Genomic DNA, 25,621 nt, shown 5'->3' with positions numbered 1-25,621 from the left:
GTGAAAATGTATATATGACAAGAGAACGAATCGATGTGCGAGTCCAAAAACCAGGAACAAATCTACCATTTATAGGCGTGCAACATTCGTAAAGTCTAACAATGATCGGTCGATTATATCAGTTGGTTTAGATAGTGGAGCTAATAATCAATAAGTTATTACTCCAAGGTCGGCGGTTCGATCCCGTCATCGATCATTTGTTTTTGCTTTTTTCTTCCTCCAAGCTTTTCCTCTTTGAATTTCCCAGCTATCATCATATCATGTATTCTTTCCAGCTGTTTGTTACCGCTTTGGCAAAGCATCCCATTTATGTATACCTAAGTTGCATTGAGACGGTTTTGATTGTGTGCTATCTAAAACACAGTTCCCTCCCCCTAGACACCACCACCACGCACCTTGCACTTCCATCATCGGAGGAGCAGGATGTATAGTAGTGCAGCTTCGAACTTGCAAGAAGGCCACTTTCTCAATTCTGAAGTCATCTCCGCTGATATGCGTTGTAAGCTTACACTCCATCGTTCTCTGCGGGATCAATCGAGAGGCGCAAAGAGATGACGAGAAAAAAGTTGGGTAAGAAAAACAAGGAGATGAGACTGCTGGAGGCGGGCGGCTTATTTTGAGGGTGTCTAACTGGTAACTGCATGTTATGACACATGGCGTTGGGACCTGATTGCCCCGCCTCCTGTTATTACCCACTGCCCTCCTCGTATGGTAGCCATTTTTTCCGGCCATCTCGCTGCTGTCGTCCGCACGCCGTCTGCCGCATCTGCTTTGTTATTATGCAACGCCTCTTGTTCCTAGCTAAGGTATGGGATCTGAGACAGTAAAAAGCTAAAATTTGTCAATCTTTTACATCAATCATCACCATCAAAGCCATCAGTCGTATCAAGGACCAAGGTCAAGGAAAGGCAACTGGCGACGCCCGGACTCTCTTGCGGTTTGCGGTGATCAATGGCCTTCTTATGTGGTTTGTGTGCTTTGTGTGCTTTGTGTGCTTTGTGTGCTTTGTGCGGCACGGACAACAGGTGAAGGAGGATGCCGGAGTTCCGGATAATTGTCTTTGGACGTCGGGTTGATGGTTGCCGGCGCGCATGCAATGATTAATGATGATGGGTCGTCTGTGCTTCGAGCTTCGAGTTGTGGTTTGAGACATGCTGTGTGATCGTAGAAGAGCCCAGCATTAATATAGGTAGCAGGAACTTCCAGGTCATTCATGCAATCCCATTTTGCCCTCTGGCATGAGATTAGATAGTACAAGAGGAACCCGCAAACGCATGGGTATACTCTGTCAGAGGCCAAAAATGGAACACGAGCAAAAGAAGTAGTCTGTTTCGGGGGGATGCCGCCGCCTGTAGGGCAATTTTGAAGAAGCGTCGTTATTAGCGTTAGACTGAGCATGCGCGTGTCTAGACCAAATCTCATCCACCTTCGTCTTCAATTACTGTCATTTTTTTACACATCCACCTCCCAGTAACATACCCAAGTCCGCTTCAGGAGCTCAGTGCATAAAGGAGAGAGTGGCTACCCAGGGGAATAGCACGCAGAATCCTTGCCTGGTAAGTCACCGCCGTTGTACGCGTCCTACATGGTTTCTTGGCCACCGCTTGCACAGGAATGGTCTTTCAATTATTGGAGCGCAACTTTGATAATCCTGGCAGCACAGTGCCATTTACTGCATACAATTTTGTTCTACCTACTCGGCGTCACGTCCATCACGGACCAGACCTCTGCGTTCTTGCCATTTCGCCTGTAGTCGACGCGTCAAGGCCATTCGTCCGCTGGCTACTATTTCGCATCTCGTGAAAACCAAACGAATCATCACTGATACAAAAATCACGCAGGCCCACAAAATAAACAATTATCAATCACTCATCTTCTAAGTTCCAATCTCTAGACCAACTTCTGTCTATCCTTTGTCAGCGCCCCTCTGTTCCCCGCATCCCTTGTCATCGCTCCACATCTTCGTTCTTTCCATCTCTCTACTGCCTTCAATCCAATTCACGATGGGCGGCTGTATGTCTACTCCAGAAGCCCCCAGGAAGGCAGCAGAGACCAAGCAAGTCCCTTCAACATCTACCACTTCCCGCCCACCGCAAGCCTCAACCTCAGCTACAGCCACGGCTGCGGGAGCTAGTACATCACCCCCCAATGGGACAGCAAACGGTATAAAGGGTGACACGACAGCAGCAAATAGGACAGGAGCCAGTGCGGGACAGGGGATAGTAGCTGCTTTGGCATCTACAGAACCACCAGGAGCACAGGATTCAAAAGGGAATAAAGATAGGAGTAATCAAATAGACAGGCAATTGGAAGATGACCAGAAGAAGTTTAGAAAGGAGTGTAAGATTCTACTGCTAGGTGAGCATTCGTTTTTATGGCGAAGAAGTGTGCTGACGGGTCTCTGAAGGATCCGGTGAATCTGGAAAATCTACAATCGTGAAACAGATGAAGATTATCCACCAAAATGGTTACTCTAAAGACGAACTGCTTTCTTTCAGAGGAGTCATCTATAAAAACGTTCTTGACTCCGCCCAGGCATTGATCATGGCTATGAGAAAGATTGGTGTGGACCCTGAGGACGCCAACAACAGAGTATGTTATACATCTTTCACCCTCGTTGACCATTACTTAATCATGTCACAGTCATATGCCGATCGTATCCTTGAATACCGCATGGATGCCGATCTCAACGCTGTAATCCCCTCAGAAATCCTGTACAACATCGAATCTCTCTGGCACGATCCTGTCATTCCCTCTGTCATGGATCGTAGCTCAGAATTCTATATTATGGACTCTGCTACTTACTTTTTCGCCAACATCAGAAAAATCGCAGGGCCGGATTATGTGCCCGATGAGGCTGATGTTCTGAGAGCGAGGACGAAGACCACTGGTATCAGTGAGACGAGGTTTAACATGGGACAATTGAGCATTCATATGTTCGATGTCGGTGGACAGAGAAGCGAGAGAAAGAAGTGGATTCATTGTAGGTGATCTTTTTTAGGGTCTATGAGATGACATTTACACAAATCTAGGTTTTGAGGCGGTCACATCTATCATCTTCTGCGTTGCATTATCAGAGTACGATCAAGTGTTGCTGGAGGAATCAGGGCAGGTAAGTTGTGTCGGCATTTGTTAGAATATATGCTGATTCCTTTTCAGAACCGAATGCAAGAATCACTGGTTCTCTTCGAGTCTGTAATTAACTCAAGATGGTTCCTGCGAACATCCGTCATCCTCTTCCTCAACAAGATCGACTTGTTCAAGCAAAAATTACCAAAGGTCCCGCTTGTTCAGTATTTCCCTGAATACACCGGTATGTTCTCTTTCCTTAATGAGAGTTTGTATAACACTGACTTTGAACCAGGCGGAGCTGATATCAACAAGGCCGCCAAGTATATCTTGTGGAGATTCACCCAGACCAATCGAGCAAGGTTATCAGTGTATCCCCATCTCACCCAGGCGACTGATACGTCAAACGTACGTCTGCCATATCATTTTACTCGTGTAACGTAACCAGTTACTGATAACCGTTTTCCAGATCCGATTGGTATTTGCAGCTGTCAAAGAAACTATCCTCCAGAACGCTTTACGTGACTCTGGTATCTTATAATGACCCAAAATAAAAGATTAAAAGAGGAACTCCATGCCGCATGGCAAATTCCCAAATGATTCTCCAAGTACAAATGTAGTTATATCTATTGCCAAAGTTTGAATCTTTTTTTATAAACCCTTGCAATCCTTTTTCTCTGCTACATATTCCTCAATAATGACTTGCCTTTTTTGCTCGTACCTTTATCTCTTCCCCTGGGAAACTTTAGGCGCTTCCCAATTGCCTTTAAGGAGTTTTTTCTTCTATCTCTTTTTCAGTTTCTCTATCAACACGTATGTCGTATGTTCGCTACTCGTACATGAGATGTACTTGTCATTCTTGTCTATCATATGGGGTGTTTCGTAATTCCTTAGTACTCTTTCCCCATTTTTTTTTTCTCCTGTCTGACTGGCGGATAGTTTGGTATTGAACGAGGAGGTCGTTGGGCATACAAATAGCGAACAGTCTGCAAATATCGTTGTGTGATCTGTCTATCCTGGCTGCTACTATTACTATCAAAACGAGGCCCGATTCAAGCATGAAGCGCACTCGTCAGAGTTCTTCAGTTGTTGATCCTTGATGCTTAAAGGGTTACTACGTACTGATCACGAGACATGGTGAAAAAAAAATGTGTGGAGTCAACAAATCTTTGCCCGGTATCTCCGCCCGGGCCAAAGCTACTTACTATATAAAATTCTAATCGATTATTGGTCATCCTACTGCGTCCTACCCCTAGCAGTCTGGAATCCAGCTTGGGAAAATAGCAAAGAAGTGCTGCTGCTCTCTCCCTATAATAGTTAGCTTTGTAGCCGCTACAAGTTACTTCCTATTACGCAGTAATTGTGCTCCTCGGAGTAGTAAGTATAATAGAAGAGGAGCTCAGAAAAAGGAGCTCGCTCGTCATCCAGATCGCGTTGAAGACTGGCGGAATAAGCAAAGGAGGCACTTTGCGCCGGAAAGTAGGCCGAGGCTACCGGGAACTCGGAGCTCAAGTCAGCAGAAAGAATATAGACACAATCCCAGCTCATCGTTGCGTTTCCTTGGTTGTCCTGCATCTTTTGTGCGGACGAATAGGAGAAAAGATATGGGTGATGGCAATTGGTAACAGGCACCGGGCAGGCTTGCATGATGTGAAGGAACCTCGGCAAAAATGACGTGTTCGGGGGATATTCATATGAATGAAATATAGGAACGGATTTTTTCTCGCCCGGTGGATGCCCGATACATGGATTTACCTGTTTATCAGATTCATCAGCAAAAGGCGCTCGCATGGAATTCCCCCTTGGCCATAACTTATTTTCCTTTCCTCTTTTCATTTCTATACGCCTGTTAAACGTCTACCATTGTCATAGTCCCATCTGCTCACACGATCAGTGTGCATCCAGCGACAGCCCTCCTTTGAGAAGCAAAAAAGGAGCTTCGGGTGAAAGATAAACCCGTTCCTGCGCCCTCGCGCCTTATCGCCCATCAAATTTGATCAAGCCGCCGGCTTCTAGCTTCTTCCCTTGCCGCGCCTTTTTCTCCCCCCCAACGCCTCTCATCACTATTCCCATCTCGCTCTTCCATTTACTGTACTATAACTCAAGAAGCATACTTGTTCACCGCCCCAGAGGCTTCAGAACCACTCTCAAAAGTCACCGAAGCCTTACCGGCGGCCGACTGATAAGCGTCGGTTAAATACGATAAACGACAGCGAGTTAATTTCGAATTTCGCGTCTTGTTTGCCCATCAAAAGCGACCTTTTCCGCACTCATTATCCCGAACCCACTGTCCTGCATATCATCTCTTCCTCTGCAACTTCACCCACCAATCTATTGTAAATCTCCTCTACATGACAATCCGCCGGCTTCTCACTTCTCTTGCGGCCCATCAGCCTACGCCTTCTCACTCTGCTTCTCGACTTATCCCGCCCTACTCTCATGTCTACTCCGCTACAACCCCTTCTACTCTTCGTCCTCCTTACTCTTACTCCGCCTCTCCAGCACAAGGTTTGCCTCTTGGTGCTCATGAAGTGAGGGGCCGCTCTCTCAAAGCCAAGGTCAAGTATGAGATTTACCATCGTGAAGGCAAGATCGATGGGTGGAGTGCGTGGGCAGAGAACGTGCTTGGCAGTGAGGAACAGAGAAGGAAAGTGGAGGCTGCTTGGGTCGAGACTCTTGCTGGGTTGGAAAACATCAAATCCTCGGGAGTGAGTCAGCTCTCGATGGAGTTTATCATTCCATATGTGGCTAACGTCAATAGCAGAACCAAATCCCGCAAATCGCTTTCCACTCTTTGGCTGGCCACCTTGCATCTGAGTCTACCGTCGATGCCATCCGCAATGCTGGCGCTGTAATCATCCGCGATGTTGTCCCTGACGCCGAAGCTATTGAATGGGCTCGAGAGATCTTGCAGGCGATCAATGACGCTGGTGAACGAGGTGAGTTCCATTCCCCTTGTTGCTTCCGTTGCATCGTCTCCGTCTCCCATTGCTTCCGTTCCTTGATCGGCGAGGTGTCCGAAATGTCTGGATAGCGTGGTATTTTAGACGTCATATTTCCTATTTGCCCGATTAGGACTGGAGAATACCACAATGCCGCCTCCAGCTCGGCGCTTCATATACTATTGGAGGTCATGTCGTTGTCGCTCTCTCATTATTTGCTCCAATGGAAAGATGCAATAGTCGAGACATCATGCTGACACTCTTTCATAGGCATATACTGGAACCCTGCTCTTATTGCTGCCAGAGCCAACACTTCAATCCTCTCTGCCAATGCCCAGCTCGCACGTTCGCTTCTAGGTCAGGAAGTTTACATCCAAGCCGACACCGTCCGTGAAGGTATTGCTCCCTTCCGCACTACCCCTTCTCCTTACAGCCCTTGGTCTTCCCCTCGAGCTCTCCTTGCCCACCTTGCTCTTACCCCTACAATGCCCTCTCCTACGGGTGCCGCTCCCCAGCCTACCTGCTTACCACCTTCCGTTCACGCTGCCACGTACAGCCTGCTCCGCCCTCTCTTCCGCCCACTCAAATCCAAGATTGCATTCTATGACTCCTCGTCTTACCTGAACCCTGCCAATTGGGTTCTTGATCCTACCATCTCTCACCGCCCTTCGCCGGCGCCTGACTTCCCTCACTTAGCGGGCACAGAGGTCGTTCTTCCCGAGCTCTTGCCGGGTGATGTCTTGTTCCACCATACTGCGCTGCCACTTTCCACCCAGCCTGTTGGACAGATATTTCTCCCCATTCATCCGGTGGAAAAGGAGGGCAACGAAACGTGGATCGTGAAGCAGCGAGAGGCGTTTGAGAAGGGTGTTCCTCCTCCCGGAGTGAGCGAGGTAGCGGACGATTTGTGTGTAGTGGAACCCAAGGGCAAAAGGTCCGACATTGGTAGTCGGGCGGGTAGGGAAGCCATGGGTTATGAGTACTAGGTGACTGCGCCAATCACACCCAGATTTTCAGTCAGTCTGGGAAAATTGAATAAAAAATCTGATGTGTAACTAGAATCGGCTATAGAGAATAGCTAATCGCTTACAACATGTCAACAAAGAAAAGAGCTATACATTGATTGTATATAGTATGTGTTTCGAAAGGGTTATCTCAGCAACAATTGTATCGAAATGTTTTTGTGTGGATTCGGTTCGTATTCGTCTGTGTTCGGTTGGGTTTTATATGCATGCTATGGGTGTTTTATCTGTGCGGCGTAATCAAAAAGAAACTTGGTACATATAAAGCTCGATTATAAGGAGCCTTCGTGACAACTTTCAAGCGTTAGTGACCTTAGCATACTTCAAACTTACCGTCCAAACATTTGCTCAGTCCTGTCTCTTTTATAACCCTTTTATCCTGTGAACCCCGCATTGTCATACCTTTTCCCACTTTCATCAATTTTCAACCCATGTGATGACCCATCTCCAATTGTCGAAGTTACGGAAGGTTGGAACTGAAACAACGACGTATATCTGCTCCTCTTTCTAATAGCAGCTAGCTAAAACCTTCTTCGTTGAGCTGCGGCTTTAATAGGCTTACAAAGAGATGCATAATCTTTAAATGGTCTTCTTGCAAAGGGAGCTGTAGTTTTCAGTTTCAGACTCATGTAATATGGGTTTGTTGGCAAGCAAAAAATATATGTAAGTTACGGGAAGTAGTCGATCAGGAAAGGAAAAAATAAATATGATCGATGACGGGATCGAACCGCCGACCTTGGAGTAATAACTTTTTAATTATTAGCTCCACTATCTAAACCAACTGATATAATCGACCGATCATTTGTTGATTTTACCAGAACTAAAAAACCTATATAGTCAATTTGTAATTGCCAGCCATCTTCCAGTCCGACAGTATGTTTTGTCGTAAATAATTGCTGTCAGGAAGTAACAGTGGCAGGAGTTGCTAAAGGTAAATGTCACAAAATCAAATATCCATGCAGTACATCATTAAGCGTAATTTGTGTAACCATTAAGACCCGTAACCAAACTGTCCTCCAAGATAACCGGACTTTTCTTTTATAGCGCTGCGATCTCTAGTTGAGCTTCCAATTTTATTTTTATCTTTTTACTTCTTCCCTTTGCCTTTTCCTTTGCCCTTGCCCTTCCCCTTTCCCTTCTTGGATTTACTATTGCCACCCATGTTCCCACCAGCGAACAAATTCTTCCTGACCACACCGTTTTCGTTATCACCCTTTAACTCATGATTACCATTAGGCGCTTGAAGTTTGCCATTAGCTGGTGTCGTTTCCGGTCGATTTGGAGAAGGGGAGGGTGGACGAGAAGAGCCGGCCGATGAGGTGGAGAAACGTCGAGCTGGGGATGAAGTGCGATTTTGGGGAGAGGTTGATACAGGAAGCATGTAGCTTTAATTGATTGTTCAGTCAGCGGTTAAAGTAGGGGCACGCAGTGTATGTCAAAGGGCATCTCACCTCCCTACTTCACGGCCGATAGCAGCCATTCGCGTCCGTTGCTCATCTGTTAGGCCGTGTTGTTGCTCTGTTGCACCATATCCTGTAAGGCTATCCGCTGAAATAATTGACTCTGCTCGTGCAGGTGGTAGAAGAGTGGCGGATTCTGATGCCTGATTGCCCCACCGTCTGTCAGCCATAAATCTCCAGATTCCAAGATAGCTCAATAGCCCACCTGCTCAGGATCCTTGAGCTTATCACTTCGAGGTCCACAACAAGGGAACATGCCGAAGAACCCCATCGTATCAGTTTGCTCTTTTGATCGGCAGTCTGTAAATGCACAAGGCTATACAGATGCCAGCTGCCGAGGAATTCGATTGGTTACCAAAAGAGTGGCTGGATTTGAGCTACTTCTGCTAATTGCTGGCAAATGACAAGTGGCTGTAAACTTCCGAACTAAATTCGCAGGCAAATCAGGACAACAAACAACAGCGAAGCTGACAACAGGGAATAACTAACAAACGTCAAGAGAGGGCGGCAATGTCCTCCGGTGCCGAGTTCGGCCTTTACAAAAGTGATGATGTAATGAATGGAGCAAAAAAGAACTAATTAAGCTGAGAAGAGGAGCAACTGACGCAGGCCCGTCAATCTACGTATATTAGCTCGATATCAATTATGCAAACATTTCGAAGATATTTTGTGATTATTTGCCATCCACAAGGAAGCCAAAAAGGTCATCCATCGCAGTGCGTAGAGAAGAATGCCTTCTAAGCGGACCGGTTCAGGTGTATCTTCACCCTCTGCCAGATCGTCTAGCACGCGTAAATCCAAATCTACACCGAAGAAGACGTTGCCAAGGCCGACAACATCGCCTCCTCCGCCTCCCCATCATCATGTGCCGGCACCAGCACCTATGCACTTACCAATGCATAAGGCAGGAAGACTGAGCTGGTCGTTACTTGGTTTTATCTTGATCGTCTTGCCGTTCTGGTTCTCCAGATTACATTACGGATTACCTGAGCCTCTTCCACCATAGTAAGCCAACCAATTAGTCAAACTTCATCCCCTATCCTTAACAATTGAGTTGCTAGTGATGCAGATGGACGTCCACAACCGTCTGAGGAGATTGTACTTTCCCACATTGAAGCTTTAGAGAATATCGGTTACAGAACTGTTGGTACCCACGAAGCTCTTGCTGGCGAACAATACGTTCTCAACCAAGTGCTGGAGCTAGTGGAGAAGTGCAATGCAGGTGGAATATTGAACTGCGAATGGTGGCATCAAAAGGGCTCGGGTTTTCATGCGTAAGCTGTCCTCGACTTACTTTGAGGACGAAGCTGAAAGAGGTGCAGGTTCGAAATCATCGACCACGAAGTGTTGAAAGGCTATGGGGGCATTTCCAACATCATTCTTCGAATTACTGCTTTTCATCCACCTTCATATAATATTTCGCAGCCGAAGGTAGAGAAGGACGCGATATTATTAGGTTCTCATATCGACTCTACTATGCCTTCACCTGGCGCTTCAGAGTAAGCCATTCTGAGAGAAGTTCTGCCATATACTAATGCGAGTATAGTGACGGTATTGGAGTTGGAGTCATGCTAGATACAGCTCGAATCCTGATAGAAAGGAAAGAAGCCTTTGATGGTGCTATCATCTTCGGTGAGTTGTTTCACGAATTCAATTTCAAGGCAGTCGTTCATTAACGTGTGCCAATAGTGTGGAATGGCGGAGAGGGTAAGCTTGGCCCCTTGAGTTTCGACTAACAGCATGTCAGAGACCTTGCAGGACGGCTCTCATCTTTATTCGACTGAACACAGCACAGCACCTACAGTCAAGGCAATGATCAATCTTGAAGGTACGTTGATCCCGTTCATTCGCGCTTCTAGCGCTATCGCTGACTATTTGCTAGCCGCCGGATCTACTGGAGGTGCTCTTCTTTTCCAAGCCACTAGCAAAGAGATGATTGAGGCTTATGTCCATGCTCCTTTGTAAGTGATCAAGTTGTACATGACTACATGGCTAACAAAAAATAGCCCAAGGGGAACAGTTATCGCCGCTGATGTCTTTGCCTCTGGTATCCTTATGTCAGAGTGTGTGTTTTCGACCGAACAAGATGAGCACATAGCTAACGTATCACCCAGTACCGATTTTGGACAATTTGAAAAGTATTTGGATGTCTCTGGACTGGATGTAAGTTCTACTGTAATATGGTAATCACCCATGTAGCTCACATAAAATAGATGGCCATTGTTGGGCATAGCTACTTCTATCATACTCATAGGTAAGTCTCCGTGATTACAGCAAGTAGCTGACAAGACCTAGGGATACTGCCAAGCACCTCGAAAAAGGTACAGCTCAGCACTTTACCTCCAACATTCAAGGCATCGTCGACTATCTTCTCTCGCCTTCATCTCCTCTCCTCTCCCCTGCACCCTTCTCACCCCCTCATGTTGTCTATTTCTCCCTTTTCGACCGAGTCTTCTTCCATTTCTCAATGTCCAGAGCCGATGGGTGGTACGTCAGCATTGCTGCGGTGGCGACTGCTTTTGCTTTCAGGCATTTGAGTAACAAGAAGGCAAAAGCAATCGTTGTGGCTGCTATTGGTACACCCCTGGGTATCCTTGGTGGATTGGTAGGAGCCAATGCTTTTGCAGCCGTACTCTCTGCTACCGATAACGGCCTACTCTGGTTCCCTCACGAGCACCTCCCTCTTCTGCTTTACGTCCCAGTCTCATACATCGCGCTCTTCTCAATTCATCTGATGCTCACTCACTTCCTTTCCCCTGTTGAGCGTACTCAACTCGAAGTGACACACTATTACATCCAACTCTTACTCTCCTCTTGGTACATGTTGCTCTTGCAAAGCTTCAGAGTCAGGTCGGCGTACCTCTATGCAATGATCACTGCTTTACTTTTGGTTGGTGCGGTAGGTAACGAGTTGGGTCGAATGGGACGAAGGGGGTTGTGGGAGGGCATGTCATTCAAAATGACTTATTTAGTGCCTTCTGCATGTCTCATGGCGCTGGCCGTGGAAGCTGTTACTACTGTAGGCAAAAATATTGGCAATGCCATCATGAATTCAAAAACTGACATAAGCTACAGGCATTGGACATCTTCACGCCTCTTGCAGGTCGTATGGGCAAAGAAGCCCCAGCCGAGCACATTGTGGCCTCTCTCTCTGTGATTTGCGGCTTTGTCTTCTTCCCCACCGCTCTCCCCCTATTCCACCGCGTATCTCGCATGACTCAGAGAAAAGTTATCCTTGGCTTGGTTCTGAGTGCTCTTGGTACTGTTGTTGCGATGGTGGGACCTTGGTACTTCCCTTACGATGAAATGCATCCGAAGCGAGTCGGAGTAATATACAATTATAACGTGAGTACTAGTATGATGCAAAACAACTTGGGAGCTGACAAAATGCGCAGCATACGTCTGACAAGCATGTTGCGCATCTTGCATTCATGGACCGAGGACCTGTGGCCGATATCGTACCCTCCCTCTACTCCCGCTATGGGACACCCGATCTGCCTCTCGAACATACCTCTCTTACGGATTACGATTCTGACTGGGATGTACTTTACCCCGTCTCTACCTTCTTAGATACGTACAAATTCGATTTGCCCGTCAGCGAGGAGACTAAGAAATTTACCTGGCCAGAGATGAAATGGGGGGTGAAGGATACCAAATGGGAGGATGGGGTTAGGAAGATGGTTCTGACCTTCAACTTTGTTCGTTTACCATTCCATTCCAGATGCGTACTCTGACTCAATCCACACAGACAGGGCTTGTTTGGCCAACTTTAGCATTTGAAGCATCTGTATTGGATTGGTCATTCCACTTTGACCCTCCTCCCAAGAAGATGCAGCACCATATCAAGATTGCAACTTCTGTTGATGAACCAGTGGTAGATTTGAGACTCGATATTAGAGCAGATGAAGGGGAGAGGTTAAGAATTCATTGGAGTGCTTTTGGTGAGACTTTCACAAATCTCGACATGTCATATGACATTTTGCTGACAAAGAGTCCGTTCTTCTCTCAAAAGATATCAACCAGATGGTTCCTGGCACAGCGGCGCGAGATGGTCCAGATATGCCCGCTTCCAAGATGTTGCTCGATCTCGCAAGCTGGTCAAGGGAGAAATACAATGATGATCTGGACTTAGTCATGAGTGGCGTCGTCTGCGGTGTCATTGAGGTGTAGCTTTGCGAAGGGCAATGGTCTTACTTTTCACGAAGATGGTGTCTGGAGGGGGGGGGGCACATATGTTAATGGAATATACAAAGGATAATTCATTAGGGCAAGATGTTTTGGGATCTTCAAATACTGCCTTTCAACCGGTGTGGTAGATCTGACCATTTTTTGCTACTGTACGAACTTCGTTTCTAAGTCTACGTATACATGAACAATACCAGCCGCGTTGCGTGTGATGGTGGCTACTTCTTATTTGGGGCAGACGTATTTGACGAAGATTGTAGTTTCAGAAAGAACAATCACAGTTTACACCCATCTCATCATGCAACATGTCGAAATACCATCGATACGGTGGGATTATGCTGTTATCGACGGCCGACGAAAGCACAGCAAACAGAAAGGCACTGCAAGAAGATTAGAATAAGAGGGGAATAGCATCGGATGGCATGCAGCACTGCTGCAGCAGAAGATCCAAGTATGTACAGTAGTAGTAGGGTGGTAGTAATAGTAGATTCCCCCGTCCGTCCGTCGTTGATAGTAGTTAGCTCTGTCGTTGTTGTTGTTTGCTTTTTGTCGGCCGCCGCCGCCGCCGTTGTTGTCAGACTTGACGTGTAATTTATTGCCACCGGCGTTGCTTCGTTCTTGTTCCCGAGTCGACGACTGATTTGATTGCCCACCCAGTCGTTATTTTGCGGTGTTCACCAGCACGTCAAAGTGTGAATTCATCTTCACTGTTCATTTACTTTGACAGAAAAAAAAGTCTCGGTACAGCCGAGGAAAAATCAAAATGGGCTTTACTCTCCTTATCGACAACTACGACTCCTTCACTTGGAACATTTACGCCGATCTCGCTTCTGTCGGCGGGAACCCCTTTGTGGTCCGTAATGATAAGATTACCCTTAAGGAGATCGAGGTATGTCTATTTTGGTATAACTGTACGATCAACTGACTAACGGGTGCATAGGGAATGTTCGCTGATGGAGAGCTAGAGCGAATCGTCATATCTCCAGGTCCTGGACACCCTAGGACAGATTCTGGTGTCTCTAGGGACGTGATCGCTTGGGGAATGGGCAAGTTGCCTATCTTGGGTGTGTGCATGGGTCTGGAGTGTATTGTTGACTTGCTCGGTGGAGAGGCGAGTTATTTCTTGGGTTCAAGGAGCTTTGCTAACGAACAGCAGATCGCTTACGCCGGTGAAATCAAGCATGGTAAAACCTCGCTTGTCCAGCACGACTCTATCGGTGTCTTCCACAATCTCCCCCAGTTTCTCTCTTCTACTCGATACCATTCCCTTTCCGCGCAAATCCAGTCGCTTCCTTCAGTCTTGCAAGTCACTTCAACCACCAAGGAATCTGGTGTGATTATGGGTGTACGACACAGGACCTTCACCGTTGAAGCCGTGCAGTATCATCCTGAGAGTTGTATGAGTGAAGGCGGCCGAGGTTTAATGGCGAATTTCATTCAAATGAAGGGCGGCAAATGGGGCGGCGAAAATGCCTGGTGTGGTGTTCCTGCGGAGGGCGAGGGGGAGCAGCCCAAGGCCAAGACCAATGGCGCACCAAGCTTGCCTACTATCCTGAATAAGATTCACGCGCAGAGATTATTGGACGTTGAGCAAGCCGAAAAGATTCCTGCTACAACCCCCGCCAACGTCTCTACCTCTCTTTCCCTCTACACTTCTCCACCTCTAATCAATTTTAGGGGCCGTATGGTCTCTACTCCCCACACAGCCGTCATGGCTGAGATTAAGCGTGCTTCTCCTTCCAAGGGCGATATCGCTCCTACCGCTTCTGCTCCTCAGCAAGCACTCAAGTATGCTCTTGCCGGTGCTTCCGTCATCTCGGTACTCACAGAACCTACGTGGTTCAAGGGCAGCTTGCTTGACATGCTCGCTGTACGCAACGCTGTTGACAGTCTTCCCAACCGTCCTGCCATCTTGCGAAAGGACTTTGTTTTGTCCAAATACATGATTGATGAGGCTAGATTGTATGGTGCCGATACTGTGCTTCTCATTGTCGCCATGCTCGAGCCTCAGCAACTTAAGGAATTGTACGATTACTCTGTCTCTCTTGGCATGGAACCCCTCGTCGAGGTCAACAACCCTACCGAGCTCTCACTCGCACTTGAAATTGGATCCAAGGTCATTGGTGTGAATAACCGTAATCTACACGACTTTAACGTTGACATGTCCACCACTTCTCGAGTCAACGCTGCTCTCAACGGACGGGACGTTGTTCTCTGCGCTTTGAGCGGTATTTCGAGCCACGAGGATGTTGAGAAATATGTCAAGGAAGGTGTCAAGGGTGTGCTTGTTGGTGAGGCTTTGATGCGAGCGAGCGACACCAAGGCTTTCCTCCGGTCACTTATTGGCTTACCGCCTCTAGAAGTCGTTCCTAAGCCCAGACCGCTCGTCAAGATTTGCGGTATCCGTTCTACAAACGACGCTAAGCTTGCAATCAATGCCGGTGCCGATCTCCTCGGTGTAATCCTTGTCCCCGGTACAAAACGTTGCATATCTACTTCTACCGCCCGCGAAATTTCCGCTCTTGTCCAATCCGCCCGATCTCAATCTTCTTCCAAGCCATTAGAACCTTCTCTTTCCTCTCCTTGGTTTACCAGCCAATCCGCCCTCCTCTCATCCCGGCGAAAACCCCTTCTAGTTGGTGTCTTCCAAAATCAGTCCCTCTCCGACATCCTGTCAGCCGTCGACGAGATTGGCCTCGACCTTGTTCAGTTACACGGTGATGAACCCCAAGCCTGGGCCAAGTTCATCCCCGTGCCTGTGGTCAAGGTGTTCCGGGTTTCACCCGAAGGAATAGTTAGAGGTGGTGAGATTAGGCGACCAGGTTTGAACCAAGCAATTTTGCTCGACGCGGGTGGTGCGTCTGGCGGTGGCGGGGAAGGAAAAGCCTTCCCATGGGAACATGCCAAGCGGCTCATCCAATCTGGCGAGGTGGGATCTGAAGGTCATGTGCCTCTCCCTGTCATCCTCGCTGGTGGGTTGACGCCTGAGAATGTGGGCCAGGCCATTGAACAGGCTGGTGAAGGCGTTTGGTGTGTGGATGTCAGCAGTGGGGTCGAAGGAGAGGGAGGGAAGGTCAAGGAGAAGGTTGAGGCGTTCGTGAAGGCGGTAAGGGGTTAATTTTCCTTAGAGGGTGTATATATACATATTAGAGAAGTGATACAATTTTAGCACACTGCGAATCCGAGACAGACATCGTGTCAATCATCTTTTTTGACATTATATGCCCATTAATCTATCTACAGACAACAATACCATCCTTCCCACCCTCAGCAACGCCGTTGAATCCTCAGGATCTTCATGGCTCCTTGTCTCTGAAACCAGGAAGCTAGTTTCTACATCTCTTCTCCATATCTTTTCCCGCCTTAGCGTTTCCAATTCCACATGTTCGGATGAATAAGGCTTTTCACCATTTCTCTTCTGTCGCAAAAGGATTTGCAAAAGAACAAGCTTCAGGTGCGCCATTTTCATCTCCACCTTTTCATCTTGTCCTTCCTCCTCCATTCCCTTCTCCACTTTTACCTTTGCCTGCACACTCTTCCCCTTCTTCGTTCTCCGGTTTGTACCCTTCGATGCGGGCGCCGGCAAGGGAGGGATAAGCGCCAAAACCTCTCTACATAAATATCCCACCGTCGGCCTACCCAGACCATTGTACCCAGGCTCAAAGTCGAGTTCTGGTAAACGTCGTCGCCTTCGCTCTCGGCGTTCTTCCCCCTTTCGACGGGACGTCCCAGCAAAATGTTCGAGCAAGAGCGTGATGATGTGTGTTATGGGGGCTAAGGGTACAGGTGGGAGGGTGGTGGAGGTGGTATCGACGGCGGCGGGAAGTGCGTTGATGTCGGTACCATGAGATAAGGAGAAGGAAGGGCAGGGAGAAGGGAAAGGGGGAGGGATGAGGAGCATTAAGAAAAATTGGAGAGAAGAAATCGGGAGGGGTGCAAGGGTGCGGATGAGGGATGAAGTGAGGGATGGGGGGTTGAACGGCGGATGGACAGAGGAAGCTAAGCGGGATGGAGAAGACCGGTTGGACATGGGAGTCGGTGGAGTGGGAGCTGCGGTGTTCGTACCGGTGCCAATACCCGGGGAAGACAGGAAGGGCGAGGTGAATGCTCCAGCTTCTGGACCGGGGCTGGAGGATGGCGGGCGCGAAGGAGGGTTGGAAGAGGGTGGAGGAGGGAGAGGGGCAATGGCGGTGTCGAGTAACTGTGAATGAGTTAGCGTGCAGAGTCTTTAAGTCGGGGAAAAGGGGACGTACGAGACGGAACAGTCTGACAGCAATAGAGCGTTTTCTGGCAAGCATCTCTTTTCCTTCTTCCCTTTTTAACTTTTCGGCGATCTTTGCCTCCTCCCTCGCTGCTCCAATCTCTTCATCTTCTTCGATGTCAACCATACCCTCATTTTCTTCCTCTTCTTCGTCCTCGTCCTCATCTTCGTCAGGGAATGGTTCCGCGAAAGCCGCTTTTAAGATTCCCATCACCATCCCCGCATCACTCCACTGCATCTGCCCGGTCCTATCATATGGTCTCGCCAACTGCCTCAAGAAAATCGGAGACCATTCCAACTGAGGATTTTGGTACTGTCCTCTCCTCAACATCTCATCCTTTTCCCACACTGCAACAAGCCATTCCAGGAGGAGCCAACCTTGCGGCGTTGGAGGTCTTTCCCGTTCATTGTCATGCTCAAGTTCTTGCTCGAGATCAAGGTCGATATCAAGTTCCGCGTCAATCACATTCTCAGGCGGACGGTCCCCATCATCATCATCATCATACTTCCTTGGGGATTGGGACCGTTTTGCTTCTTTATATTCTTCTTTCACCCCCAACCCGTCCCTTGTCTTTCTCGCCCTCCTAGCCCGGCCTGCCACCCGGTTTTCTTTGGCTGGATCTGTCCACAAAAGTGGCCATATTCCTTGGTCCTTACATCGTTTCATATACTTGTATACATTCCTATGCAGAAGACTCCTTCCCTTTTCCCATGTGAGCCATGATGGGGCGTCATCTTGTGGATGTTCGAATGTATCTTGACGATGCGAAGATTTCCCCCGCCCACCACTGACATCACCATTGTTGGTACTAGAAGAAAGAGGAGGAGCGCGGTAGAGAGAGGCAGAAGAGTGGGAAGGAATGCCACCTGCAAATAATCTAGGGTTGTGGAGTTTGAGGAGACGGTAGAGGACAGCGAAGGGTTCATAGGAGGTGAGGCCGTGGTCATAGGGATTTATGGCGAGATACAAGAGAAACTGGAGATGTTCGCTGTGATTTGGTTCATTATTGAATCCCGATGATCGTGGTTATGTCAAAGCTTTACGTACTTTTGGGGAACATAATACTCCGTTGTGAGGTTACCGATCGTTGCCAGGGCGATAGGAGCTGCCATGGTCAGCGTGGGCTCGCTCAAGTTGTACTCACCGAACCCCTCTTCCAATGACCCATTAACGAGTTCTCTCCATCCGTGTGGGTAGAATATCCTTGCCGGGTCTTTCCTCCTATCCATGATCTGTATAGTGTAGCTCTGCGAGCCACGTCTTTGTTGTCAACAACGATTTATTATTGTCTGTCGCGTAGCGCGTTGTGCCACGGAGGATTGGCCGCTATTTGCTCCCGTCATTTGCCCCCGTGCCTCCCCCGAGCCTCCACGCACCGCGTCACTCGAGAACAAGCAACCGTGACAACCACGACAATACATCTCTTTCTCGACCGCCATAACCCGTACACCATGTCAGACGATCCCATGGCAGACTTCCTCGCGAGGGAAAAGGCAGCCCTCGGCGAAGACGCCGATTTCTTTGCCAACCCTACGCCCTCCGCTGCCTCAGGCATAGACGCATTCCCGGACCTTAGTGTGTCATCCTGTACCGCCCTTCGTTCTCATACTGACGCTCTGTAGCATCCCCAGCCATTGAACCCGAGTCTACACCTGCTAAACCGCCTACGCCCCAACCTCAAGGTATTGATGCGTTTCCCGACATTGATACTCCCGCTGTAGACGGTACACAGATCAGGGTGACTGGTGCGGCTGGTACTGGGCAAGATGAGGATGTCATGAAGTTTGAAAGTGCTTTCCCTGATCTGTCAGGAGAGACTGGCTCCCAGCCGGCTCCTAAACCCGTATTTAATGCCCTTTCCCCTCAGCCTTATGGCGCATCGCCATACCCACCTACTGCTACCGCTGCCGCTGCCGCGCCCCGATCCCCCCATCCCTCCATCCTCCCCGCTCCTACTTTCAACAACATACTCCCCACGGCCGATGAAGACACTGAGCCTATCAAGGCCTGGAGAGCTCGTCAAGCCGAGGAAATTCAGAAGCGTGACGAGTCGGATAAGAAGAGGAGGGACGAAATGAGTGATAAGGCTGAAAAGGCGATTGATCAGTTCTACGAGGACTACAATAAGATGAAGGAGAAAAACATCCGAGAGAACAAGTAGGTCATTTCTTTCATTCTTGACGTGATGGATAACTAATAAAAGCTGTAAAACCTCAGGGAGAGCGAAGCCGAGTTCCTCGAAAAGCTTCAAGAGGGTGTTGCCAAGGGAACAGCATGGGAACGTATCTCTGACCTCATTTCGCTCGAAAACTCTCGTACGTACTTCATCCATATTATTCAAAACACAATATCATTCCATATCTGGAGCACTCAAACTGACAATGTCATCGGAACCCGCCTCTCTTTTTACTCGCAAATACGTAACTACAGAATCTAAAACTATTCGCCCCTCCGTCCCTGGCGGCTCTGACCTTGCGCGCATGAAGGAGATTCTCCTTGCTCTCAGGAGGGAAGGTGACAAGGCGCCCGGTGCTGCCGGTTTTTAGATACATACCGCCTTTAGGGGAAGGAGTTGTAATGAACAATTGAATGGATAACCTTTTGATATGGTGTGCTCTTTCCTTCCACCAAGCTCTGATACCAATGAGGCTAGGTAAATACATGTGGAAACAGTACGCAGATTTCACACCGCTGGTTATGAACGAAGAGCCGGGGGGAAAACAGAGGTCTTAAAGCAACAGGAGCAGGATTAGCACAAAGATATATAAACGGTGAACAATTACGAATGCCAACAAATGATCGGTCGATTATATCAGTTGGTTTAGATAGTGGAGCTAATAATTAATTATGTTATTACTCCAAGGTCGGCGGTTCGATCCCGTCATCGATCATTTCTTTTTGCTTTTTGTCTACCTTGAGAACGAGAAAGTCAGAGATGTGAGGAGGGATCGGAGACCGGAGATACCATCCGGATCAATCGACGGAGAACGAGGAGCTTTCGATTAGACATATGGACTTCTATAAACATTAGACAGCGATGTGACATTTCAAATATGTGCCTGGGCGGAGTATTATATAAAGTGGGCATCCTGTTATCGTTATCATTAGCCGGTTTGAGTTCTGACTTTCTGGAGACTGGAGACGGGTCGTTTGGTAAATTCCCGGATCCAATGATTGATTATACGCCGCATGAGCGACCTGAACAGATTGCAGTCTACAATAGATGCTTGAATGAGATAGAAATGACTTTCGTTCTGATGATATTTGAGGTTTGCGAATTGCGAGTCTCCGCCCGAAATGAAGAGGAGTGAATTTTGGATTTGAGACAAAAACCCGGACAGACCTCCACTTTCAAGTCATCCGACGGATTCCGGGCCAAAGTATCAACTCTCACTGCACAAATACGTCTCTTCCATAATCCATGATCCACGATGGACGGTCTCAGACAACGGGATCGCCCGCTCCTCGCACAGCCCATCACCAATCCACCCCGCCAAAATTCTAACCCTCCCGTTCCTGCTTCCCAGCCTACAATACGCAACATACACCGATTCGTACAACGCTACATCAACCCCTTTCGGCCATTCATCTTCGCTTTCGTTCTCGCTCTCGTCTCCCTCGCCTTGGCAGTATCCACCTTCTTTTCTCCGCTAGCTTTCATTTATCGCCACCTCTCTCTACAGAACCCGACGAATATCCAAGAAGTTCGGAATGGGTGGATGGTTAACCATCGCCTGAGCGAGGAGGGTAATCGGCATTTGAGAGATGGAGAAGTCATAGGACACGCCGATTTTGGGGATGGGCGAAGGAGAGTATGTAAAGGAGAATTCGTACAACCTGAAAGTCAGACCTTGGGGTGGGTGAATGTCATGCTTGGTAACGGAGGGTAAGCTTTTGGTATCCTCATTTATTGGCTTTTGTTCTGACTTTTCCCAGGCCGGAGCCAAACTTGAGCGGAGGTGAGCATATATACTAGTTTTTCCTGTATAGCTCCACGGCTAACTACTATACAATCTTCATGGCTTGATGCTATAGGTATGATCCCCGCTGTCGCACCTCCGTTCGGTATGACTCGATGGTCACCCCAAACCCGTAAAAACTGTAAGCTCCCCCATCTCAACTATACTCGGTATATCCGTTTTCCTTCTAATATCAATTATATAAGATGTTTCGATGTGCCCATACAACCAAACGGATACAAAGCTTCACGGCTTCATCGCTACCCACCAACCAGCCATTTGGATGGGTACGTTCCATTTTCCATTTCCCTTTTACGTTTTTCCCTCTCTCTCCAGATACTGTACATCTCTCTAACCGCTTGCTTGCAATATAAAATGAAACAGGTGAATCCGGCCCCATAGAAATCTTTCCCGGCCTGGATACTGCCATCGTCACCGATTTCGACAAGCGCGGTCTGCCGTTCAAGAGAGAAGATGAATATGCCAGTGCCAACTATTATCGGAATTTGCTGGATGCGGGAGATAACGGTGAGATTGAAGTTGAGATGAGTGCCAGTACGTTCCTCTGTTTCCCATTTTCGCTTCAGTGGTTTGCCCAACAGTCTAACCTTTACCTTTGTCTTTTCGAATCCAGCTTCAAGAGTAGGCCACCTCCGCTTCACATTCAATCCCTCACTCTCCCCTCCCTCCCACCCCAACCCTTCCGAACCAACGGCAGTACCATACATAGTCTTCCAATCAAGTCGCGCCACATACCTGGTGCACGGTGATAAACCAGAAGACAGAGTACCCTATTTCCCGAAAGGGTTTGTTGAGATTGATGTTGAAAAACAAGAGATTAGGGGGTGGGATGATGAGCGGCAGGAGTGAGTTCATTCATCCAACTCCCCACTTGCGCTTGCCTTTCTTCTGATCCGAAGCACATGTACCTGTATTGGTACTATACACGATGCATGCTAATATAGCCAAAAAGCCACATCCTAGTGGGTACCGCCCTCCCCGCATCAAACTTCAAGTCCTACTACGTAGCCCGATTCTCCAAACCTTTCAAAACATTCGGCATTTCCCATCACGGCCAAGTAGAGAGGGGTATTGGAGAAACAAGAGGGGAAGGGGAGGTATTGGCTGCGTGGGTAGGTTTTGAAGAAGAGGAGGTAATGGTGGATGTAAGAGTAGGAGTTAGTTTTATCAGTATTGAACAAGCTGGCCGGTGAGTTTCTTTCGTCCTTTCCTTAGTAGCCCCTTCCATCCCTTGCCCCTCCTTCTGTTCCCTGACAACCCGTTCACCTATAACAGCAACATCGACCTCGAGATACCAAGCACTCAGTCCTTCTCCACAACTTCTTACCAAACCCGCTCTTTGTGGGCCGAGAAACTAGATCGCCTGTCCGTATCGGGCGCAACACCCCAGAATTTGACGGTGTTGTACACATCGATAGCACATACACTTGTTTATCCTTATGAGATCCATGAGTTTGTTAGCCAAGATGCCGAGGGAGAGGGTGAAGGGGAGGGAAAGGGAAAAGGCGAATGGCAATACTACTCCGGATACCTCAACCAGCCCACTCCTGGTTTATCCTACTCTGGTTTCTCCCTCTGGGATACTTTTCGTGCCCAAACCGCTTGGCTCCTCCTCCTCTCCCCTTCGGTCGTACCTTCAATGCTAGCCAGCATGCTACAGGATTTTAGAGAAGGGGGCAGATTACCCATGTGGAAGAATTTGGTGGAGACAAATATTATGGTGGGGACACATGCGGATGCCGTGCTCGCCCAGGCGATGGAGGTGGGTATCAAAGATTTTGGAGGGTTTGGGAAGGATGAGGTGTGGGAGGCGGTTAGGGAGGATGCGTTTACGCCGCCTGAGAGGGATACTGAACTTAGGTATGCTCTTCCCCTCTTTCCTCCTTCCTTCAGTTTCTTTCTTTCTTTTTCCAAGCACTGGGACATTAAGGAGAAGCAGTTCTGAATCTAATCCATTATTTCCTATAGGTACTCTGACAGAGAAGAAGGTACACCCCAAGAAGCACGAGCGGGGTTGACTGAATACATGGCGTTGGGGTACGTCGCGGCGGATTTACATTCCGAAGCGGGTAGTCGGACTTTAGATTACGCATGTACGTACCCACTTCCCTTTTTTTCGTACGCTTCCTACTCACGCCCAGCACATGTTTGTCCATTTGAACAAATATCTATAATAAAAAGATGACGACCACGCTGCCGCTATCATCGCCTCCCATCTCTCCCTCCCCTCCTCCACCATCGACCTCCTTCGCAACAGGTCATTATCATACAGGAATATGTGGAACGCCGAGACAAGTTTTATGGAGAGTAGGAATAGCGATGGATCTTGGGCTGGGGAGGATGAAGGTTGGACAGAGGGCGATCATTGGGCATATAGCCTTGACGTTATGGTAAATCTTTTTTTTCTTGGCTTTTTTATGGGCTTTTCACTAAGAACGATGGGCAATAGCATGATGTGCCAGGGCTAATCGAGTTGATGGGTGGGAACGAATCCTTCATTGATTTTATGAACCGTCATTTCGACGAGGGGCACAACCTGCACACTAACGAACCCTCGCACCACATCGTACGTCCTTCTTCGATCCCCAACTCTCTTTAAATTACTCTAAACATTTTATGTCCTTCAGCCGTATCTCTACATGTTCGCCGGGGCTCCATACAAAACTCAAGAATGGGTCCGCTCCCTCGGCCAATCCGAGTATAACCACAGCGCAACTGGACTATCGGGGAACGAAGACTGCGGCCAAATGTCCGCATGGTACATTTTTTCTGCGCTAGGTGTTTACCCTGTCGATCCGGCGAGTGCGAAGTATGTGCTCGGAGCGCCCTTCTTCGATAAGATTACGTTGCGATTACCAAAGGCACCTTGGTATGATGGGGATAATGCTGGAGAGGAGAAAGTGTGGGAGGTGATAGCGAAGGGGGCGAGTGAAGGAAAAGTTTATGTGAAGTCTTTGAAAATTGATGGACAAGAGATTGAAGGGGTGGAAATAGGACATGATGTTTTAGTAAGAGGAGGTAAATGGATATGGGAAATGGAGGAAATGCCTCAGGTTTGGGGAATGTGAGGAGGAAAAAAAACTGTTACATAATTGGCTAGTTTCATAGTAGAACGAAACAACAAACAAGAATCAAAAAGTACAAAACATACGCATTGCTTGTAAAAGTTCATGATGATGACAAATTCGTGTGGTACACTAAACTGACGGTAGCCCAGCCAAATATAGAATTGTGTGGGCAAAATGCTGCTCTCTAAACAGCGATTTATCAGAGGTTGACAAAGCTAAGAGGGTGTTTTATAGACTCACCTGCTTCCGTCATTCTATCCCTCTGGTACATCATATCATCGCGAGCTCTTCTGGCGAGAGTTCCGGTATGATTTCACCCAACTTATTTAACGTCACCTTTCTGTCTTCGCGAAGTCTTTCCACCCTCTTCGCCGCTTGATCTTCCGGTATCCCTTTCTTTATCAAAGCCTCCACCAGATCCAACACTCTCTTCCTTCTGCGATAGAATTTCCTCTCCGAATCGTCCTTAAATCGCTTGCCCTTTTTACGTTTCTTTTCCGATACTTCATACACTGATCGGACAGGAGGCTGTCCTTCCAAACCTACTGTGTATTCCCTCCAAAGATCAGGGACCGTTTTGACTTCGCGCGACATGGTAAAACCGGAAATGGGAGATCCAGGGGAAGGATAAGTTTGCGATGTTGAAGCTTGAGAATTTGTCTGAGCATGACCCCCAGGAGGCTGTGAAGGAGGAGGAGCATGTGATGCTGGTTGTGATGGTTGGTGTGCATGCTGTTGATGGGGATGTGTATGGTTAGGAGGAAGAGTTGGCGTGGATGCAGAGCCTTGTGCAAAATTGAACAAGCTCGAGTGAAGCGTATTAGGTAACGAAGCTGGATCCGAGCCGGGAGGGACTCCAACATCTGGCGCTGACATGTACCCATTCACGGCAGGAGGCATGCCCCATCCCTGTGGCGTTGCGCGGACGTTGTTTGTGTTCGAGTTGGGAGCGCCATTTGGAGGTTGAGATTGGGGATGTGCGAGTTGCGATTGTTGCTGTTGTTGCGATAGAGGTTGAGCCTGCGCCTGCATATTTCCATCGGTATGGTTCACCGAGAAAATAATCCCATGCATCGCTTGCCTCACAGCGTTCTGCACTATCATTCCCATACTCTCATTAACCGCTTGTCTGACAACCTGCTGGACCATTCCCGTTATCCCTTCGTTTACCGCCTGCCGCACCTGATCTGCGACTCCGGCGTTTGTAATACGGACCGTACGTTCGAGGTCTGCTAGGGCCTGAAGATGATTTTGAGCTTGGGTCTGCTTGAGGGATTCGATCTGGTCATAGATGCGAGAGAAGGCAATGGAGAGGTTATGATTGAGGGAGTTGGACGGGGACGGTGACATTGTCTGGAGATTGTTCATAGGCAATGCGTGGTCGTCCATGGGTAGGACTATTGGGTGGGTCATGGTGGCTGCTTCTTTGCCCTGGCGTTGCGGAGAAAAGAAGAGACGAAAGGGGAGATGTAGATATACGGCAGAGATCCCGAAGATTCATTGACTTGTCCGGACGAATCTCCGCCGCGGAGTAAACATTTGTGGCATATGTCCGGTCGTGGCTTGTTGTTGGTTCCCCCCCATATCTGCACAAGATGTTATTACTAGGACATGAAACGAACAATCTGCTATG

The 25,621-nt window shown here is 48.2% G+C and overlaps 9 protein-coding genes and 4 non-coding genes; 8 read left to right on the top strand and 5 right to left on the bottom strand.

Moving 5' to 3' along the window:
* Window positions 1-107: 107 nt before the first annotated feature.
* On the top strand, window positions 108-196 carry CNAG_10117. Its single transcript has one exon. It is a non-coding gene; the product is annotated as a tRNA-Ile (tRNA).
* A 674-nt stretch (window positions 197-870) lies between these two features.
* On the top strand, window positions 871-4,082 carry CNAG_04505 (guanine nucleotide-binding protein subunit alpha). XM_012196453.1 has 8 exons: window positions 871-1,556; window positions 1,842-2,358; window positions 2,408-2,592; window positions 2,644-2,983; window positions 3,033-3,112; window positions 3,160-3,313; window positions 3,365-3,477; window positions 3,539-4,082. Exons 2-8 carry the CDS (start codon window positions 2,004-2,006, stop codon window positions 3,608-3,610), a joined length of 1,299 nt encoding a protein of 432 aa, XP_012051843.1. The 5' UTR covers window positions 871-1,556; window positions 1,842-2,003; the 3' UTR covers window positions 3,611-4,082.
* On the bottom strand, window positions 3,534-4,708 carry CNAG_12866. XR_001046144.1 has 2 exons: window positions 4,275-4,708; window positions 3,534-4,190 (listed from the first exon to the last, which is right to left on the bottom strand). It is a non-coding gene; the product is annotated as a hypothetical RNA (non-coding RNA).
* Window positions 4,709-4,870: 162 nt separating this feature from the next.
* On the top strand, window positions 4,871-7,252 carry CNAG_04504. Of its 2 annotated transcripts, none has more exons than XM_012196452.1 (3): window positions 4,871-5,777; window positions 5,834-6,008; window positions 6,282-7,252. In XM_012196452.1, the coding sequence occupies exons 1-3, from the start codon at window positions 5,421-5,423 to the stop codon at window positions 6,995-6,997; spliced, it is 1,248 nt and encodes a 415-aa protein (XP_012051842.1). In that variant the 5' UTR covers window positions 4,871-5,420; the 3' UTR covers window positions 6,998-7,252. The 2 variants fall into 2 exon arrangements, with proteins under 2 accessions (XP_012051842.1, XP_012051560.1); XM_012196170.1 differs by having other exon boundaries at window positions 5,831-6,008.
* Window positions 7,253-7,740: 488 nt separating this feature from the next.
* Window positions 7,741-7,829, bottom strand: CNAG_10116. The gene has a single exon. It is a non-coding gene; the product is annotated as a tRNA-Ile (tRNA).
* A 137-nt stretch (window positions 7,830-7,966) lies between these two features.
* On the bottom strand, window positions 7,967-8,968 carry CNAG_04503 (hypothetical protein). XM_012196451.1 has 3 exons: window positions 8,699-8,968; window positions 8,485-8,636; window positions 7,967-8,418 (listed from the first exon to the last, which is right to left on the bottom strand). The coding sequence occupies exons 1-3, from the start codon at window positions 8,762-8,764 to the stop codon at window positions 8,121-8,123; spliced, it is 516 nt and encodes a 171-aa protein (XP_012051841.1). The 5' UTR covers window positions 8,765-8,968; the 3' UTR covers window positions 7,967-8,120.
* Window positions 8,969-9,149: 181 nt separating this feature from the next.
* CNAG_04502 (hypothetical protein) lies at window positions 9,150-12,997 on the top strand. XM_012196450.1 has 15 exons: window positions 9,150-9,498; window positions 9,555-9,767; window positions 9,816-9,992; window positions 10,040-10,125; window positions 10,183-10,200; window positions 10,241-10,321; window positions 10,376-10,454; window positions 10,500-10,556; window positions 10,608-10,656; window positions 10,707-10,747; window positions 10,789-11,512; window positions 11,569-11,838; window positions 11,889-12,191; window positions 12,242-12,434; window positions 12,506-12,997. The coding sequence occupies exons 1-15, from the start codon at window positions 9,224-9,226 to the stop codon at window positions 12,661-12,663; spliced, it is 2,724 nt and encodes a 907-aa protein (XP_012051840.1). The 5' UTR covers window positions 9,150-9,223; the 3' UTR covers window positions 12,664-12,997.
* A 339-nt stretch (window positions 12,998-13,336) lies between these two features.
* Window positions 13,337-16,625, top strand: CNAG_04501 (anthranilate synthase/indole-3-glycerol phosphate synthase/phosphoribosylanthranilate isomerase). XM_012196449.1 has 3 exons: window positions 13,337-13,567; window positions 13,619-13,789; window positions 13,835-16,625. Exons 1-3 carry the CDS (start codon window positions 13,442-13,444, stop codon window positions 15,794-15,796), a joined length of 2,259 nt encoding a protein of 752 aa, XP_012051839.1. The 5' UTR covers window positions 13,337-13,441; the 3' UTR covers window positions 15,797-16,625.
* Window positions 15,747-18,194, bottom strand: CNAG_04500 (hypothetical protein). XM_012196169.1 has 4 exons: window positions 18,085-18,194; window positions 17,988-18,045; window positions 16,932-17,928; window positions 15,747-16,879 (listed from the first exon to the last, which is right to left on the bottom strand). Exons 1-4 carry the CDS (start codon window positions 18,167-18,169, stop codon window positions 15,896-15,898), a joined length of 2,124 nt encoding a protein of 707 aa, XP_012051559.1. The 5' UTR covers window positions 18,170-18,194; the 3' UTR covers window positions 15,747-15,895.
* A 105-nt stretch (window positions 18,195-18,299) lies between these two features.
* CNAG_04499 (clathrin light chain) lies at window positions 18,300-19,990 on the top strand. XM_012196448.1 has 4 exons: window positions 18,300-18,515; window positions 18,563-19,097; window positions 19,158-19,255; window positions 19,371-19,990. Exons 1-4 carry the CDS (start codon window positions 18,392-18,394, stop codon window positions 19,484-19,486), a joined length of 873 nt encoding a protein of 290 aa, XP_012051838.1. The 5' UTR covers window positions 18,300-18,391; the 3' UTR covers window positions 19,487-19,990.
* CNAG_10115 lies at window positions 19,742-19,831 on the top strand. The gene has a single exon. It is a non-coding gene; the product is annotated as a tRNA-Ile (tRNA).
* A 338-nt stretch (window positions 19,991-20,328) lies between the features above and the next one.
* On the top strand, window positions 20,329-24,122 carry CNAG_04498 (alpha-1,2-mannosidase). XM_012196447.1 has 12 exons: window positions 20,329-20,826; window positions 20,877-20,899; window positions 20,976-21,041; window positions 21,106-21,186; window positions 21,284-21,454; window positions 21,534-21,765; window positions 21,873-22,109; window positions 22,196-22,780; window positions 22,889-23,013; window positions 23,102-23,310; window positions 23,370-23,486; window positions 23,548-24,122. The coding sequence occupies exons 1-12, from the start codon at window positions 20,372-20,374 to the stop codon at window positions 23,986-23,988; spliced, it is 2,742 nt and encodes a 913-aa protein (XP_012051837.1). The 5' UTR covers window positions 20,329-20,371; the 3' UTR covers window positions 23,989-24,122.
* CNAG_04497 (hypothetical protein) lies at window positions 23,984-25,525 on the bottom strand. XM_012196446.1 has 2 exons: window positions 24,229-25,525; window positions 23,984-24,172 (listed from the first exon to the last, which is right to left on the bottom strand). Exon 1 carries the CDS (start codon window positions 25,399-25,401, stop codon window positions 24,259-24,261), a length of 1,143 nt encoding a protein of 380 aa, XP_012051836.1. The 5' UTR covers window positions 25,402-25,525; the 3' UTR covers window positions 23,984-24,172; window positions 24,229-24,258.
* Between the last annotated feature and the right edge of the window lie 96 nt (window positions 25,526-25,621).

Source organism: Cryptococcus neoformans, chromosome 9 (assembly GCF_000149245.1).
Source record: "Cryptococcus neoformans var. grubii H99 chromosome 9, complete sequence".
NCBI lineage: Eukaryota > Fungi > Basidiomycota > Tremellomycetes > Tremellales > Cryptococcaceae > Cryptococcus > Cryptococcus neoformans.
Note: the sequence above shows the minus strand (reverse complement) of the source record. Positions and strands in the feature narration are given on the sequence as shown.